This window comes from Pyrus communis, chromosome 15 (assembly GCF_041283825.1).
Source record: "Pyrus communis isolate YQ-2024b chromosome 15, ASM4128382v1, whole genome shotgun sequence".
Lineage (NCBI taxonomy): Eukaryota > Viridiplantae > Streptophyta > Magnoliopsida > Rosales > Rosaceae > Pyrus > Pyrus communis.
Genome location: NC_142579.1, coordinates 23335466 through 23353849, shown reverse-complemented (window position 1 = coordinate 23353849; position 18384 = coordinate 23335466). Strand labels below are relative to the sequence as shown.

At 37.2% G+C, this 18384-nt stretch overlaps 2 protein-coding genes and 1 pseudogene across 5 annotated transcripts; all 3 read right to left on the bottom strand.

The window, feature by feature from the left end:
• Window positions 1-135: 135 nt before the first annotated feature.
• LOC137743374 (PI-PLC X domain-containing protein At5g67130) lies at window positions 136-4034 on the bottom strand. The gene is made up of 9 exons (XM_068483260.2): window positions 3362-4034; window positions 3151-3273; window positions 2865-3002; window positions 2555-2653; window positions 2154-2457; window positions 1852-2072; window positions 1678-1764; window positions 957-1401; window positions 136-445 (listed from the first exon to the last, which is right to left on the bottom strand). Exons 1-8 carry the CDS (start codon window positions 3482-3484, stop codon window positions 1222-1224), a joined length of 1275 nt encoding a protein of 424 aa, XP_068339361.1. The 5' UTR covers window positions 3485-4034; the 3' UTR covers window positions 136-445; window positions 957-1221.
• A 999-nt stretch (window positions 4035-5033) lies between these two features.
• On the bottom strand, window positions 5034-12737 carry LOC137716371 (histone-lysine N-methyltransferase CLF). 4 transcript variants are annotated; one of them, XR_015956861.1, is made up of 18 exons: window positions 12411-12737; window positions 11670-11774; window positions 11248-11567; window positions 10303-10464; window positions 9629-9713; window positions 9302-9457; window positions 9171-9218; window positions 9022-9093; window positions 8217-8926; window positions 7576-7711; window positions 7239-7462; window positions 6907-7038; window positions 6749-6836; window positions 6116-6206; window positions 5890-5937; window positions 5684-5812; window positions 5522-5599; window positions 5034-5436 (listed from the first exon to the last, which is right to left on the bottom strand). XR_015956861.1 is itself a non-coding variant. In XM_068455819.2 (17 exons), exons 1-17 carry the CDS (start codon window positions 12471-12473, stop codon window positions 5245-5247), a joined length of 2751 nt encoding a protein of 916 aa, XP_068311920.2. In that variant the 5' UTR covers window positions 12474-12737; the 3' UTR covers window positions 5034-5244. The 4 variants fall into 4 exon arrangements, 2 of the variants coding, with proteins under 2 accessions (XP_068311920.2, XP_068311935.2); XR_015956862.1 differs by lacking the exon at window positions 6749-6836 and having other exon boundaries at window positions 6116-6234; XM_068455819.2 differs by lacking the exon at window positions 6749-6836.
• Window positions 12738-17284: 4547 nt separating this feature from the next.
• On the bottom strand, window positions 17285-18384 carry LOC148690730 (putative acetyltransferase At3g50280; annotated as a pseudogene).

The window sequence follows — 18384 nt, the reverse complement described above, 5'->3', positions numbered from 1 at the left end:
AATTTTTTCACCTTTCAAAGGTAGATAAGGAATTTAGGAATATTATGATGTGGGGCAGAAAACAGAGTATCCAAGGCTAGTCATTTTTCCAACGCTAGTCAAATATGAGATAAGAAATCATTTGCAAGCCAAAGGTTAAACTGAATCTGAGTGATGCATAAAGATAAAGTGGAGAACTAAATCAACCTTCCATTTTCAAACTACATCTTTCAGAATAACCCTCTGTAAAGGTCTTGAGTCTCTGCAAATAAGAGAATAAAGGAAGACTAGAAGACCAAAATACCAGATTTTACGTACGAAAGCGAATAAAACAAGACTTTTAAACTTAAATGTTAGAATACAGCAATTAGGAGAACCTAGTATGGGTAACACGAGCACATCTACAAATGCTAAGTCGAACAATCTCCTCTTTATACTACGTACACACCGCTCCCTGACAGAAGACCTGAAAACAGAAAAGAAACGTGTTAGTGCTGGTTACAAAGTGTGAACAAGATGGATGAAACAAAACAAAAGTGAAGCTAGCTAATTCTGCATAAACTCTAGGACCGGTGGAATCTGTATGAGATCCTGTTTGGTGCCACAGCTACTTCTTTGCATATGATTTTTACCATTTCTACACGATACTTAATTATGAAAACAGCTCAATGCAATGTATGATTGTGAAAAAAGAAACAGTAAATTCCACAATATATGCAAATCGGACCAAAAAAAGATGGACCAAATTTATCTGCAAAATGTTTGATCAACCAAAAGGAGGCATGTCATTCAACCCAAGTGACCTCTTGAAAACCATATGCTTTTATAGGACTGACCAGCCATATTACCAAAGTGAAATGAAGTCGAGATGTGTTATGTGATGTGTACCAAGCTCTTAAGTTAAAAGATGAAACTATAGGATTGTCAAGTCATTCCAATGGCTGAGAACCAGCCATATAAGGAAGAGTGCTACATACCTGAACTGATTTCTGGTACATTCTTGGTCCTTCGTGGTAACTATCTACTTCAGATGCCTCTGCAACTCTATAATCCTCAATAGAATTATAAAAGATTTTTCTTTACAATCTCGGGTCATTACTCTAGAACCACAGAACCACTCCTTTACCTTCCACTCTACCAGGCAGGGTGTAACAGTTATCACTCTAAACTTTAGTATGACATATTAGAACAACTGCCAGAAGTAACTCACTAATGACCTATCCTAGTATTTAGATGTTGCGGTCATAGCAAAAATCCCATCAACGGAATATAAAACAAGAAGACAATCAAGCGATTTGGAGAATAGAGTATTGATGCAGATCTTGAAAACTGAACAGAGCCAGTAAAGCTTCCTGCATTGTTGGTCACTGGATTTCTAGTTGGTACAGAAATGTTCTTGCAAGATCCAGAAGGTGCTCCAGCCTGCGAAAATCCAACAGTAGAGTGTTTTACGGTTTTCCTTTCTACGAAAATTGGTGTGTCATCACAAGGGTATAGGTAAAATCAGTAGAAGTACCCTAAAGTTTTAGACAGATCCGGAAATGTTTGAAAATTTGGTGAAACTTTTGGATTATTGTTAAGGTTGGACAAAGTAGGACTCATGGCACCAGCTTTTGACTGCTGATTTGGATCATAAAAAGCAATAAAGAAGTTCATAACTAACAAAAATGAATGTGGAAACAAGTTACACAAACACACCTGGCAGGCACTGACAGTACTACACCCGCAAAGCACTGGGCCATTCATTCTATCAACAGCATCAAACACACCTCCTCCATCACTCCTCTGCATGGATATCATTTTATGCTTAGTTAAAATGCCTAATTGGATGATGTTTAGTATTTGCTTCTTCCCTAGCTAAGATTTCCATACCATATAAAAGTTGACTGCCAAAAAATTTGGCATCACCCCTGCAGCTTTATAACAGGTACCGACCATCTGCTCAAGTGGAGTTGAATGCTCTTTGCAAGCTTCAGCTTCAACTGGATATGTTGGAAAATAATTTTGAAAGAAAAGAGATGCACTTTTTGAATTCAGAGGCTTTGATTCTTTTCTCTTGGGGCATGAGCCCGGTCTTACCCCAGGATCTCCAGCTGAAATCCAGTAAACAACAGGCTATTAACTATAAAATTCAAATATAATTTGAAGCACTACGATATTTCATTTATAAGTACCTTCGTTTTCCACCATGTACTTCCACTGGTAAGCTACTCCTTCCTGTGCTTCCTTTGAAGCGTCAGAGGTAAAAACAAGAAGCCGATGATTCTCTTGAACCATCTCAGTAACTGTGGGCCACTCTTCACCCTTTATTGGCATTTTCGCAGCAGGAAACCAATACTTGTCTAACCCAGCATTGGTAAACAATGTTGTTAAACCTTTTGGAGTTTTCACATAGTCCTCGATAATAATGGTCACAATCTCTGTTGGGTTCTGACTTAGAAATGTTTCCACTTCCTTCAAAGTGTTAATTGCAGGTTGCTGAGAAAAATCCAATGGACACATCATAAACAACCTCGCAAAACTATAACCATTCACATATTAAGTCTTAAAACTGATAAGGTGGAAGAGAGATTACAAATGCAGTGAAGTTGTAACATTGCCCCTTGAAGGAATGGCAAAGCCAGATATCATTCTCGAAATCGTACATATCCAACATCAACCCCCTCACTCCATTCTAAAAACAATATCGCATAAATTAATACACATAACGAATAATTAATGAATAAAAGAAGCAGACAGTTACATTCTAATCTTAGATTCCAAGAAACAAAGTTAAAGAAAGGAATGACATTCCAAACGTATCTGTTCTCAGTGGCTTGATCATTTCGTTTTTTCATTATCAAGAATATACCAAAAATAGCATAGTTAAAAGGTAAGGCACATACCCTCAACTGGTTAGTAACAGTGTCCTCTTGGTTGTAAAATGTGAGTCTCTGAACACCGGCCACGGGCGGCGCATCAACGATGCTGAAAGAATTATGAGTCACCAACCATGTGTACTTGTTGAATGGCAACCCATTAATCTAAAACACCAAGACATTTAAAAAAACAGCACAAACCCATCATCAAATTCACAAAAACCCAAAGTGGGCAGCCATTAATTTCTTGAATTTACCTCAAAATACCACAAACCCATAAGAAAGTTACAAATTTTAAATCGAAAATGCTCACAATTGAAGTGGGAACGATTGCTTGGCCTCTAGTACACACGGGCTGGTTCCTACCGGAAGCAGGGCAGTTGCCACAGTAAAGACCCGGCCCGCAGTCCGTCGCCGCCGCACAAGCTTCTAAAACCTGTAAAAGATCAACATTTCAGCTCAAATTCCGACAGAAAAATATGAGATTGTGCGGATCGTTGAGGGAGGGGGGGAGAGAGAGAAACCTGGCAATTGCCGTTGGAGCAAGCAGTGGTGCTGGTGGCCAAGAATGAGAAGAGTAGCAGGAAGAGGAGGCCCGTGGACGGGGCTATGCATAAGCCGCCGTGATCCGCCGAGCACGGTGGCATGGCAGCTTGTGGTTATGCAGAGAGCTCCAAAAATCCACCGCCCAGAGAGAGAGGGAGGGAGGGAGTGAGGGAAATCTCGGAGAGAAAGCAAAAGAGAGAATTTTTACTCTAGAGAGGGGAGAGGGGAGAGGGGAGAGGGGAGAGGGATACTGACAGTGACAAGTTTTTGTGTCTTAAACGCGGGCTTTGTCACCTTTCATTTTCTGCTTTTATTTTATGGATAAAAGCGCCTCATTTTGTCCACACTTTTTTTACTAATTACATGTCATTTGATCTTAAATCGTCGGAGATAATAAACTAAAGAAGAACGATGATTAAAAATGAAACAATCTTCCAACTTAAAAGAAAATTAGCCCTTATATCTTCACTTCAACCGCACATTTGAATCATATTTTCAAACAAGGCATCGACTCCTGAGGGATTGACAACGACGCAATAAACAATATAAATTAATTCAAAACAAGCAACAAGCAACAAGCAACAAGCAACAAGAATAGGAAGTAATGAGGAAAAAACACCTCTTGTTTGTCCCACACTTACTTTTATCTTTGTCCATCAAATTCAATAAATCGATTAAAAACGGGAATTGTGAGTGATTACAAAGAGCGGGTGTTTACATTTTTATTAAGTTATGTTTTTGGTGGTTTGTCTTGTAAGGGTTTTTGGAATTTTGCGCCCCCAATAAGTTACATTTTAATGCCCCTCACATGGTGGGGTAGGGGGTTGGTTCTACTTCAGTGCTTCTGGCCAACAACTTCAACTGTAGCCTGTAGGGCAGGGCACTCGGTGTGGCGTCATGCAATTCTGTATGAAGGCTTGTTTGTGGCTCATGCTTTCTAATAAGAAACATACTTCTAACTTCAATAATGTAATGTGGTTAGCTTGGTTTGTTAAGAAATGCGTCTTGGTTGTTGTTTCATACAAGTTTTGGGCAGAGCCGGTTTGGCAACGCAACGCTATATCTTTCTAAGAATGATACTTTGATTTCAATTAGTTTGTAACTTAGTTGGTTAATAGCGTTTGCACGTGCATTCGAGGTCTCATGTTCAATCCCTTTTTCTTCGTAATTTCAAAGAATTGTAGTGCAGATTGTACTATGGTTTGTCATTAAGAAAAATAAGGATATTTAATATAATCTAAACTACAAAAAAGAGATTCAAACTCTTTTATTAAACGACATTTTCCAAATTATAGAGATAAAAATTCAAGGCTAGGTATATAGGGAAATCATACTCAGTCTAAGTCTCTAACCCCATGTGGTTGTGTTTATGTGTGCTATTTGACATTACTTTTAAAATAAGTAAAATCTTTTGCATATAACCAAATCGCTTACTGAATTATATAAGAATCTTTTTAGAATTCCTTTCGAAATGACTAAAAGTGTTTTCTAACTATAAAAAAAGCTTTTGACCGCATTGCACAGAAAAGTAAAAGTACTGGGTCGGAGAAACACATTTTGGAAAAGCTCGTGCAGGATTATTTCTCAAGAAGCCACTGCAAAGTATTTTATTAAGAAGCACTTCGATTTTCAGTGGAATTTTCAAACATGTTTCTAGTAAAATAAAATTAGCTTTTGGAATAAACATGAATTGTTAGAAAATATTAATCAGTGTCTGTTTTGAGAAGGCAATGGCCTCTCTCTCCAACAAAATGACGAAGAATACATCTCTGTGGTCAATGAGAACGATGCATCTTCTCTAACTCTAAAAGAATGGCCAAAGAAAGAATCGTAAATCTAAAGATTCAAATTAATCTTCGGGTTAAGCAAGCTTCTTTGCACGACCACTTGAAGGAGCACCGTCGTCCTTTTTTGACCCCGATACCTCGGGCTTCCGAGCCCAAGCGGGAGCTCTGTCCGGCTCATAGCGATAATCATAGAAAAGTTCCTCTCCTGCAGCAATTCGTTCCTTGGCAAATATGCCCACCCTGTGATCTCCGGCGACCATAATGACCTGCCATGGAAGGGTTTACTGTTGAATCCAAAATGTTTTCAAAGGGTAAAAAATAACGAAAAAAGGATGTCAAAAGGGTATATACCTTCGCATAGCAATTTGGATCTGGAGAGTGGTTGGCAAACTTCAGTTTGTCACCCTTCCGATACGCGTCAAGGACAAACTGTACGAAACAAATGCTTATTCACGGCAGTATAAGATAAGAGGTTAGATATGACATGGAATTCCAAGGTGTCGATATACATGCCTGATCGTTCAGATTAAAGAGAAATGATGAATTTTCACGGTCATATATTTTTCCACGCTTATCTGCTTCGCGATGTGAGATCAACTCCCCAGTATACTCACCAAGGTATTCATGTTTGGCGACACTATTCTGGAGGGTGGCAAGGAAAATTAGCTAGAAGCATAAGGAGAAACGATCACCAGACATCATAAAAAATTTGGACATACCTTTAAGAAAGCACCCCAGCCAGATACGTCAGACCTTCCAAGTAAGACCTGAACATAAATGAGGATACAAGCAGTCATTACTAGAAGACTTCATATTAGGACGCTAGCTTCCGACAACTTTACCAACTCATCAAGTAAATTTTTAGCATAAACGCTACCTTTTGACCATGCATCTACAGAAGGAAGGAATAAGAAGAAATGAAACGGTAAAGTGAAGTGTGGTTACCCTTTGTTGTTGTTTCAGAAGAAGCTTCATATTTCTACACTCATAATTGTCACCTCTTTGGCTTGGAACCCCAAGCGTACCATCTCCGCAACTGCAAAATGAAATTTGACAGCCCCTTACTGTTGAAAGTTGACCAGAGCGAAAAAGCAGCAAAACATTTATATTTATATAAAACACAAACTTCAAACTTATTTTCCCGAAAAACAAAAGGTATGAATACCCTTATTTCTAAGTCAGATAGCACCTACTGCTCCCACCTTCATATATTCCATATACATCAGCCTACAACAAACTATATTTTCCACACCCTATGTACACTTATAACATAACACGCAAACGGCTTATTTTGCCAAGCCATTCTGACTTAATAAAATTTCAACCCATTTCATCATACTACAAATGTCAAAAACTAATTCATACAGTAGAGAATGAGCATTCATCAGGCAATCACCAGATTGTGGAATATACAATCTTTAAGTGATTAATTAAATTTGCAATCACTTAATTGCGACTGCCCGATTGAAAATGTGAAAATGGTGTAGATATACAAACCCATAGCTTAGGCACAGAAAATTAAAATGTGTTACTAATTTAGACAGAAAATGAAAAATGGCTAAGTTGAGTGTGCTCAACTCTAAAAGTTAATATAGGATAAATCCAATCACAATGAAGCCTGAACTGTCTGAAGCACATTGAGAATGCCATACAACGTAGTCTAAACCTGTTACAAAGTGATATGAAAAGATTTTCCACCAAAGAAAAAGAAAACATAGTAACAGTTATGAGCTCACCTAACCCAGCAATTCCGACAAACATCTGGATCGCATTCCCTGTCTGCAGCAAAACAAGGACACTGACGGCTTCGGCATTGACTTTTAGCACAATGACAACCTCTAAATCTATTCTTGCAAGTCTTTGGACACCTAGACAATTAAGTTGTGTTTTGAATTATCATTGGAAAAGCCAAAAAACTTGATGGACATTAACTAAAGAAACAATTAAAATCTATGAACTAATTGGCCAAATTGATGAGGTCAGCTGCAGATCAAGAGAAAATTAAACAAAAGACGTTGAGGTATCCATTCTTTTTCAGAAATATAATTATCAGAAAATAGAAGCTCACCCACAGTACTTCTCGCAACAAGTCCCATTTTGTAGACAAGAACACTGCTTTCCACAAGCTGTTTGGCAAGTACATGGATTATACTGCCTGCAAGGCTGATCTTTTCTCTCAGTAATTCGTTTCCGGATTGAGTGGTAAGCAGCAGATTTCCAAGTATACTTCAAACGACGAACTCTACCCCTTCTACGTAAAAATTTTGATCTCCTTCTTGCTTCATTATTACCCTAAAGTTTGTTTCAATTTAGACAAAATATAATCACTTGTTAGGGCAGGGAGGGTCCTGTCATAACCATATAAGCCTATATAAAATATACACTATAAATCCATTAAAGTCAACCTTGGAATACCCTTCAACAAGGGAGTTTGCAGCATCACCTGCTTGGCAGGACATCTTACTCTCTGAGTAATTCATATACTGAAAAACCTCCCAACACGTTTTCATACCATTTAAAAGGTTCCTTGCTATTAAGCAGCTGTGATAAGAAACCCATTATAAGATGGAAACAGAATTAAGTACCTTAAGTAATTAATAAATCCAAAAGGATATCCAGACATATAGATGCAGTGCAAATCAAGTATTTAAAAGGAAACTCTCTACCACTGGCACAGTTGCACCTCATATTTCAAGAATGGATATTCTTAACCAAATTATAAAAGTACAGAAAAACTTACAAAATACTGTATCCACCTTAGGAACTTCCCAAGACGGTACAATAGATTGATTACAAAACTATAGGATGCTCTACATTACAAAGTCGAGACATAGCCATGTCAAAACAAAAAATTATGGCATATACACGTGAACTCTTTTCTTTACTTTTTATTTTGGGGAGGGTGGTGGTATTGTGTGTGTGCGGCTGCTCTTTTTGCAGATAATTTTACATGTATCTAAATAATACCCAACATCACTACTAATAGATAATCACATACAGAACAGGAAAGAAAATCAACTAGAGAAAACACATTACATCCACTGACCTGTTGCTGCCAAATATCTCTATGCCTTTCTCAAAAAGGCCCTTCTCAATAATTTTCCATGTTTTATCATCACTTAATTCTTGTTTATATATGTTTTCATCAACACATTCTTCTCTCCTCAAAATGTCATCACTACTTGTAGCAGGTGGATCAGCAATCATCTCATCCGGTGCACCATCAGGAGATTCACCCTGAACAACTTTGTTGCTGCCCTTAGCAGGTGATTCCCGCCTCCTAAACCCTCCACTGGTAGAAGATTTCAGATTCTTTTGTGAAGAAGAACTAGTGTCTTCATTATCCTTGCATGAATTAGATCTAAGCTTCATATCACTTGAACAGAGACCAGCATTGACAATGGAATCGGAATCAGAAATCACCATTTTCTTCTGCTTCTTCTGCATGCAAACTAGAACACGCTCTGCAACTCTCTTGCTATTCCTCTTACGAATTCCACTTTTTCCTGCTAGCTTAGTCTTTGTGGGTGATTGATGATGGTTATCACTATCCTGCCTGGATCCATTCTCTGAATCACTGCTTTCTGAGATGTTTTTTGCATTAGATGAAGCACTTTCACTTTGCCCGGACTTTGCCTTCTTTCTAGAAGATTTCTTTCTCGTTGATATTTGAGCACTAGCACCATCCAATGATGTGACCTTTTTTTCTTCAAGATCACCAGAGCTCACTCTAGCAATTCTTTCAGACTTCAGTACCTAAAATGAGACAATTTGAAACCACAAAATCACTTTTTGCCAGTTCTTTACAAAATTCCCAGCTACACAGCACAGATCACATTCATGACACATACTGATCTATAGCAATTCGGACCGCATGATACTTTTTCGTCATCTGGGGGACTCCACGGAGGTTGTTTCTCAACCTGACAATTTTTTTTTTATCAGCGTAGGATATAAAAGTCTGGTGTCACAGTCAGACAGCTATTAAAAAATTACTTACAGGAAAGACAAGATCCTGTGAACATCCATGTAATCTGCAATCAAATACCTGCCAAAACGAACAATCGTGGAACAGAGTTAGAAAAGATAACCCAACAAACATACAAGTAAAATTAGAAAAAGAACACTTACTAGGCAGCGACGACAAAATAGGTTGTCAAATGAATCCAGAGCTGCATCCAGATCTTTATCAATAAAAGAATTCCCAATTTGTGAAATGTCTTCAGTATCCCTGTTCTTACAACCCCCGAAAGCCTCCTCTTCCTTTATGAGAGCATCATATCTTGCCTGTATAAGACGTTTGATGGAGTTTCATATCTCTGTAAAGCCAGCACAAAGCAAATGGGAAACGGCTGGACCAAAGCTTACACTGACTGGTTTTTATCATGTTATACATTGGACAGAAGCATGGCAGAATGGCAAGTATTCCTGCAAAATAGAAAAAAGAAACTACCATACCTTGACTTCAGATGGACTTCTAGAGAAACATTGTGCTAATGACTCCAGCAATGGATCAGGGAAGCCAACTTCTTTTATAGCCGAGCTGGTAAATTCAATGAAATGACCAGAGAACAATTACTTCACCTTTCTTACGGTGTATAAATACATACAATTTCAAAATTGAGATTCTCCGTATGTTTTAAAGAAAAAAAAAAAATATCAAACTGAAATTATTATGTCAAGATGAGAACCTAGGTCTTGGACAAATATTATGGCAATAGAGGACTGAATATAAAGGTCAGTTTAGTTCACATTAATATATTTTCTGCATAATGAAAACAAAAATAAAATAATAATTTGATTAACTCAACCGTAGCCAGTACAAAACTGGACTTTTGTTTCTCCCTTCCCTGTTGTATATTCAAAATTGACCAAGCTATTATAAAACCGTGTCCATCCCAGAAATGACAGAGAGTGGCAGGTACTGACAAATTTAACTCTTCCACTAAAGCTAAGGACTATAACCATAAACTAGGTCAGGGAAAGCCACTTGAGATGGTATTATTGGCTAAGACAAAATATCTAAGATTAGATGTTGATGAGAACTTAGTTATGTACCTATACTTTATTAGGCCTGCAACAAAAGGAAATAAATCATAGTTTATAACATTAGTTAACATGGTTATACCAACCGAAGTATAAAGTCTTCAGATTCAACAAAATCCCTTTTTTCCTCTTCTTCATCAGCTGCTTCCTCCTCACTATCACTACATATAAGAGCTTCACCTCCATTTTGATCATAATAAATTCTTCTTCGACCTACCACTGACTGATCTTCTGTCATTCTTTGGTTTCTGCAACAAATGTCAAACAAGACAAAACAATGATATCACTAACAGGAACAAATGAAATGAAACGGAAAAATAGGCAGCCAGATTATATGGCATGAGATTCACAGTACTGAACAAAAATATAAACCAATAACTCAAAGAGGCCACATCCAACAAACAGTAGAAATCAGTAACTACTTGTTACCAAATTCAATTAATAGCGCAAGAAAAGATGACACAAAAGTCAAACGTGCAAATGATATATATTTGAAGCAGTAATTGATTGATGTTGATGATGCAATGATCTGTAAAAATTGCATGATCTAATTGGAAACAAGGGAGAACAAGAAGGAAAAGAGACCAATAAATACAATGAATCTTATCTTGCAGCACTTATACCAAAAGGTTCAAGACATAGTAGTATATTTTTTCTCTTGTCAGGAGTATTTAATCTATTTCAAGCAGTCAGTGTTATTCAATAAAATGTACATACAATATTCCCATTGTACCGAAAAAGAGAATGACGAATGAAACTGATTCCCATTGTACTGATTCCATTCTGTTTTCTATCTCTTTCCGTGAACATAGATTAAACTATACAAGATACTTGCAACTAGCTGACGCTTTGTAGAAGGACCTCAAATTTCATTAATAAACTTATAAATTGAATCTTTTTTGTGTTCCAGAATGTAAAAAAATTCCACTTCACACAAGCGAACAAGGACATGGAGTGATATGCAACACAAGAATATAATTCAAGTTGAAGTATATGGGTCATCAAAAGTATAGACCATGTGCAGGCTGAACCTGTCCAAAAATATCCATGTAGTATAAGGAGGTAGTCTTTTAACTTCCGGAAGCTTGATAGGACGAACAGAACTCTTGACTGCTACATTAGATTCAAGTAGAACTGCTGTGGACCCATGACCATCTTCTTGAGAGCTATCGTTGCTCCCATTGCTCAATTCAATTCCATTTTGTAAGGCAAATGCATCTTTTTGCCTCTTTGTCAATAGATCTAAACTTGTACCAGCATCAATTAACCTACTACTTGCTCTTTCCGTTGACAGTGCATACATGTTGTTGGTGACACCAGCCAACTTATGCCTGTTTTCCTCCATTCTTTTCTGCAATGAAAAAATACTTAGTATTATGAGACAAAAACGTAATATGGTCCTCTAGTTTTCTGTATCAATACAATAATTGCCATAAGATTTGCGAGGATGCACCTTTATAGAAGTAGCCCGGTTAAAAACAACTTGCTTCTTTAGATTTTCTATGAGCAATGAAATCTCCTTCCGGGTTACATCCATGTTTTCTTGTGATCTCATCATCTGTAAAAGTAAAAGATAAGTTTAATCGAACATAAAAACACAAAATTATAAAATACCCAGACAAAAAAGTAGAAAATAATTAAGCAAGTAAAAGTCAGGAGTTGAATGAACACAAAATGAAGTGGTTCCAAGAGCGGGTAGCACTCTCTATCAACAATTTGAGCACAAAAAGCTATAACCAACCTTTCTATTGTAATAGCTTTTTAAAATGCAAGCTAAGCAGGAAAAATAAAACATAGGTCCAGAACCCTCGATCAGCGAAACAATTTTCACAATTTTATCTCTTCCTAAGTTGAAAGACATTCGTCAAAACTACATGGTAAATTATCCAAAACATAGATAGCATCATCAAAATTGGCACTTAAAAATCTAAGCAAGCAGAAGTTAAACGAGCAATGCTGCTATATCTCTCTCCATATCAACCCACATTGGTAAAATTCAAACATAAATGCCCTTATATTGTATGCATACTGAATGTATATAAATATAAAAGAACAAATATATGTATATGTACAGGCACACACATTGACCAATTTAAACCCAACATAAGACCTTCCATGAATGACAAGAATTTAAGCTGAGTTTTCATTGATTTACATAGAGAAAGAGATCGAGAGAAGAGCCGAAGAATTATACCGGCGGGTCATCGTGAAGCTCCGATCTATTGGCAGAAGCGGAAGGCGAAGCCTTCGACGCCATTGTAGGCGGCGAAGCTCGGGGAGGTTAATCCGGCCGGAAACTCAATTTTGGTTCGGATCGGATCCGATTCGTAGAGGCAGTCCTGTGGCGAAATGTAAGGTAGGGTTTGGGAGAGAGGATTTTGGCGGGTCGGGCTTGAAACCCTAATCAGGTCTCAATTTGGGAGGGGCCTACGGAGGATTTTTGGCCGTTTTAGAGGAGACGTATTTCTTTTCTTTTCTTTATAAAAACAAAACCATGAATGAGTGTATTCTTTTTTGTTGTGCTTTTTTTTATAGGTTGGAAATTGTTATGAGCGTGTTTTTGGTAGTGTTTGTATTGTGTGTTTGTTTAAATGGTCACTGTGAAATCGGAAGAAAAGTTGGATCAATGAGGGGGGAAAAGGTATAGTCATCCTCTATTTTGAATTGTGTGATAAGACACTAGACTTTTGGCATAGAGAAATTTTGCAGCCACTTGGAAACACGGTCCTGTACAACAATTGTCATAATGTAATTGATTGATTTTTTTTTTTTTAATGTTCAACCAATTGTAATATTACCCTTGGTGTATCGAACTATATTGCCAGCGCTGAAAAATCTCACCTTGACATGCACTCACATATGCATCGACGATAATATGTTTGGATGAGGGATATGCAAGAAAAAATTTTAGGTTAAATGAACTAGAAATACACTTCAAAATATTAAATTGAGTCTTTTATCTATCACTAAATTTATAGTTGAGAATAATGTTGTCATTTATTTCTTTTCAAATTTTTTTCGTCACCTTAGAGCAACTCCAGCGTTGGAGCCCTCCCCCCAGGCAATGCACTATTCAATCCACCTAATGAACAGTAACTGCCCTTAATGAACAGTAAATAGCCCTGGCAATAGCATTTGCATCTCCACCGTTACACTTCAATAGCCCTCGCAATAGGCAATAAAATATTAGTATTTTATTTATTTATAAAATAATACAAAATAATTTTAATTGTAATATCGGATAAGATTTTTAATCGTTCTCGTTGCGCCACGTGTCAATATCCGAAGTATTATTAAATAATACAAAATAATTTTATTTGTAATTTCGGATAAGATTTTTAATCGTTGTCGTTACGCCACTTGTCATAAAATCCGAAAAGACAATTATTGGGGATGGATTTCCGATAAATTTTTTAATCGTACTCGTTATGCCACGTGTCATTATCCGAAAATACAATTATTGGTGATGGATTTCTGATAAGATTATTAACCAATTACGTCGCGCCACGTGTCATAATCTGTTCACAATCTTTGAGGATAGATTTCCATCAGATTTTTAACGAATGACGGCATGCCACGTGTCATAATCTATTCATAATCTTTGAGGATAAATTTCCATCAGATTTTTAACGAATGACAGCATGCCACGTGACATTATGTACAACCTAATCCTTTCTGAATCTTCTATATAATCCATCATCCATCCTCACAAATCTCACACCAATTTTCTGAAGATCTCTATCATTATTCATAGTTTCTACTTCCTTCTTCACAAAAATCTGTATCATTATTCATAGATTCTGCTTCTTTCTTACAATGTCTTCTTCTTCCTCAAGGATGATGTGGGAATTCGATCAGAAAGAGGAAGAATTGTTTAACCAATTAGAAGCAATGTTCAATCAACAGGGGGCAAACAATGAGAGGGAAGAGGATGAGGAGCGTATAAGGAGAGATGACGAAGTAAGAATGGGCAGAACCTCACATTCCTGTCGAGTCATCCAAGCTGCGGCTCAGATCTGTAGATCCAGCTGTTCCGGAAACCTTGATAGAAGCAAGCAACGACGAGATATGGAACTCTTGGATGATTATTTTGTTCCTAATAGTGCATTCCCTGATACGTACTTTAGACGTCGTTTTAGAATGGAGCGACATTTGTTCAACAAAATCATGATTGCTGTTTGCAACCATGATTCTTATTTTGTGCAAAAGAAAGATGCTTTTGGTGATATGGGTCTACTGCCTGAGTTTTTTAGTGAGTTTTTAATTATTCCGTATGCTTATGTAATTTTATTTGGTTTGTTTTTGTCATTTCAATAAATATTCTCTTATAAATATTCTCTTGGTATAAATAACTTACCAAATTAATTTGAATAAATATTCAATAAATTGGAAACAACATAAATAATACAAACAATAAATAATAAATTACAACCTAAAGTGATTGGAAAATTATGGGCTCCGATTACAAAAAGTACTCTATTCATCATCACTTAACCAATTTGTGGTGCTAGGATGATCTTCTCTTGCGGTGCTAGAACCACCTTGGCTTGCTATCGTTTCTCTTGCACGCCTCATTCGCACCACGTCCGCTTTCTCTGACTTCCAAAAAAATTTAGAATTTGGAGACTTCCCTTCTAAAGACATGTTCATAATCTCACGATCTTGTTGAGCCCGTCTTTCTTCTCTAACATGTTCCCTTTCTTGCCTAAGTAGCTCTCTTTCTCTTTCATTAGCATGAAATTCTCTCTCAACAGCTGCTGCTTTTGCTTCCTCTCTAGCCTTATCAGCCTCATCTTTCACCAATTCTCTCGCCAAAGTCAATTCACCTTGGCGAGTAAGTTCTTCCATGAACTTTGCATAATCATTCTTGGAAGCACTCCCTTTTCTCTTTGAAGCCTTCTTACCTTGAGGCCTAATTGGATAACGGGTCGAACCTGACGTTTGTTCAGGGAGGGGCATTTCAGGCACTTCTTCTGCATCATCTTCATGAACATCATCGGGTGTAGAGTGTAGAGGGGTGTTGTTCATGTGCACTTTGGACCGACTGGCACAACTTTAAATTTAGGACAATCTTTGACAATATTCCAACATTCCCACCGGTTGAATGATTTATTTTTGCTTTTGGTTTTGGCAGCGTACCAAGCTTGTGCTTGAAGTTCCTACACAATAAAAATAAGTAACAAATAAATAATTATAATGAAAATAAGTAACAAATAAATAATACAAACAACATAATTATAATGTAAGTAGGTAACAAATAAATAATACAAATAATAAATAATAAATAACAAATAAATAATACAAACAATAAATAATAAATTATGACGGTAACAAATAAATAATACAAACAATAAATAATAAATTTTGTACGTAACAAATAAATAATACAAACAATAAATAATAAATTATGTAGGTAACAAATAAATAATACAAACAAATAATTATAATGTAAATTTGGGTATCAAATAAATAATATATTGTTACCTGATCCGAGTAATTTTCCCCACTTCGAATATTACTACTAGCTTGTGCCAAGGCGTCTCTCCACGTACTAAACGATTGGCTAAGTAATTTCCAACGACTGGACATCGATTCTTTGGTTCTTTTCCCACCAATTTTCTGAAGAAAATTGATATGAATAAGACTCCACATCTCTCGCAACTGCATCTCATTACCTGTAAGCGAACTATGAGTACCTTCAACCCAGCTAGTACATAACGCAACATCTTCAATAAGCGACCAATTCGTACCTGCACCAGTGGTCATTTTGTTGCAAAAAAAATGGATTCAAACTTTGAGACAAAGAAATGAATGTGATTGAAAGTAGTTGAGAAAATATGAAATTGTTGTGTAAGGTAGATGCTAATGAGAAGGTATTTATAGAAAAGTAAAAACAATTTTTTTTACAATTTTTTTCAGATTTTTCAGATTTTTTTTTTGAATTTTTTACAATTTTTTTTAAAATTTTTTATTCAATTAATTAATTTCTGCCGTTGGATATAAAAAAAATTTGAATTCCAACACTCCAGATTGTGCCACGTGTCACAACGGTAACTTTTTTTAATTTTAAAACTATTTTTTCTTTTATTTTTTTATTTATAAAGCATTTTAATATCCACCGTTGATCTCAGATCGAACGGTGGATATTAAATCTCACTTTTTAATTTTTTTTTTTACCATTGAGATCGAACGGTCCAAATTAAGTAACCGTTGAGATCTAACGGACTGTGGGAAGCCACGTGGCTTCCCAACGGTAACTGACAAACTTTTTTTTTTTTTTTTTTTTTTTTTTTTTTTTTTCTGATTTTGTGTCGGCGACGCGCCCCCACGCGCGAGTAGGTGCACGCGCCTGACACAAAAAAAAAAAAAATTTAATATTGCCTGACGCCAGGTTGACGTCAGCGCTGACGTCACATGGCCCTCGGGCTCTCAGGCTGGCAATCCCCCACCGGCCCGGAGCTTGGACCTCCACCTTCGGTTGGGCTAGCCCACGCTGGAGCCCTCCCATCGGCCCTCGGGCCCTTGTTCCGTCCACCTTCCCCTGAGCAAAAACCCACGCTGGGCTTGCTCTTACAATATTAAAATTTGAATAAAACAATAACAAACTAATCTTTCACTTTTTATTTTTTTTATTTTTTTTTTTTTAAACAAACGATATTATGTGCAAAGCGGAAGAGTGGGCTAAGTCTCATAATGGACTAACAAAGAACCACCTTACCGCCTTAGTCATCGGGAAAAATGAGGCTTGGACCTTTCTAAAAAATACCCTAAAAAGAAAAACATGCAAAATGATGGTTGTTAATGAAAGACAAAGTATAAAATTCATCATCGTAAAACCATTGTCTAACATGTGCCAGTGGGGTAGTGTTTCCACTCTCATTTTCTCCTTCCACGCAACGAAAATCATTTTGCGACATTGAAATCATTCGATCACTCTACTACTACACTACATAGGGAAAGACAAAAAGTTACTCTCAAGTTGAGTTGTTTTAAGCAACAACTCGTTTACTTGGACTCTAGAAATTACCAAGCACAATTGAAGCTTACAATCAAAATTAAAAGCATAGGTTATGTGAGCATAGCTTGCATGAACTCTGCATCTTCTGCCATAGCTCGTATAGTCTCTGGCCAAAGGCAACATTCAAAATCGATACTACCTTCTTCGGGCCCGGGAAACACCGTTAACTTCCCAACCTTTCTTTCTTGAGTTCTGCTTCGCACAGCAACCGGCCTTCCCCACCCAAAATCATTACCATACACATTGAACTGCGGCGAGCTTCCTGTGAGAAAATCAAGAGTTGCTGGATCCCTTTGTGGATTTGAAAGAAATGTAGGAGCTTTTACCCAATCCTCCATGTACTTCCTAGCTTTTTCAGCCTTCAGCGAACCAATTTTTGCTTATTAGGAAGGTTGCCCACCCTAGTCCATGTCGTTCTCGCTCCCCAGCGATGCACTTCACAATAAGGCCCAGAGCCCCATTCCCGATGTACTCTTTTGGCAATGGTGACTCCATTCTTTGCCGCACTCCCACTACAATCCGGTAGCTAATTTCTTGATCTGGGTTCAGATTTCTGACACGCGTTACTGCTCGCCAACGATGAGCCATGAGTGCTTGAAGGGATGAGATCATGTTATTGTCGGTGGTGCCCATCTCAACATTAGCCTTGGACTTGAGCTCTACCACTTTCTCTTTACGAAAATGAAATACTACCCGTTGTGAAGAATTCGGAGACGACAATCCATGTCCAATTAGAGGCTTCTTGGTCATGATTTCTTGAATGTTGGTCTATACTGCAACCAATAAAGATGTCGTCAACAACTTCAGTGACTTGTACTACAAGCAATGGTTTTGTAATACCTTTGTAGTTCTAAGCATCCATCATACAAAAGAGGTGGTTGACAATGTCATCTGCAAAATAAACGGAATCAAGGATATCCTTCACTTTGACACCATCGACAGTTGCATGGACAAACTCAGCTCCGTTGCCATTACAATCGATGAAGAAAGAATAGGTGTTGTCGTTATCATTTTTAGTCAGGGCAAGCCGACCAGAGAGTTAACTCGATTGATCCCAAGGAGTTAACTTGATTGATCTGTGATTTAACTCATCATCGTTGTCATTAGTTGGTCGGATGGTGCTGGTAGAGATGTGCCGAATCGGAGTCAT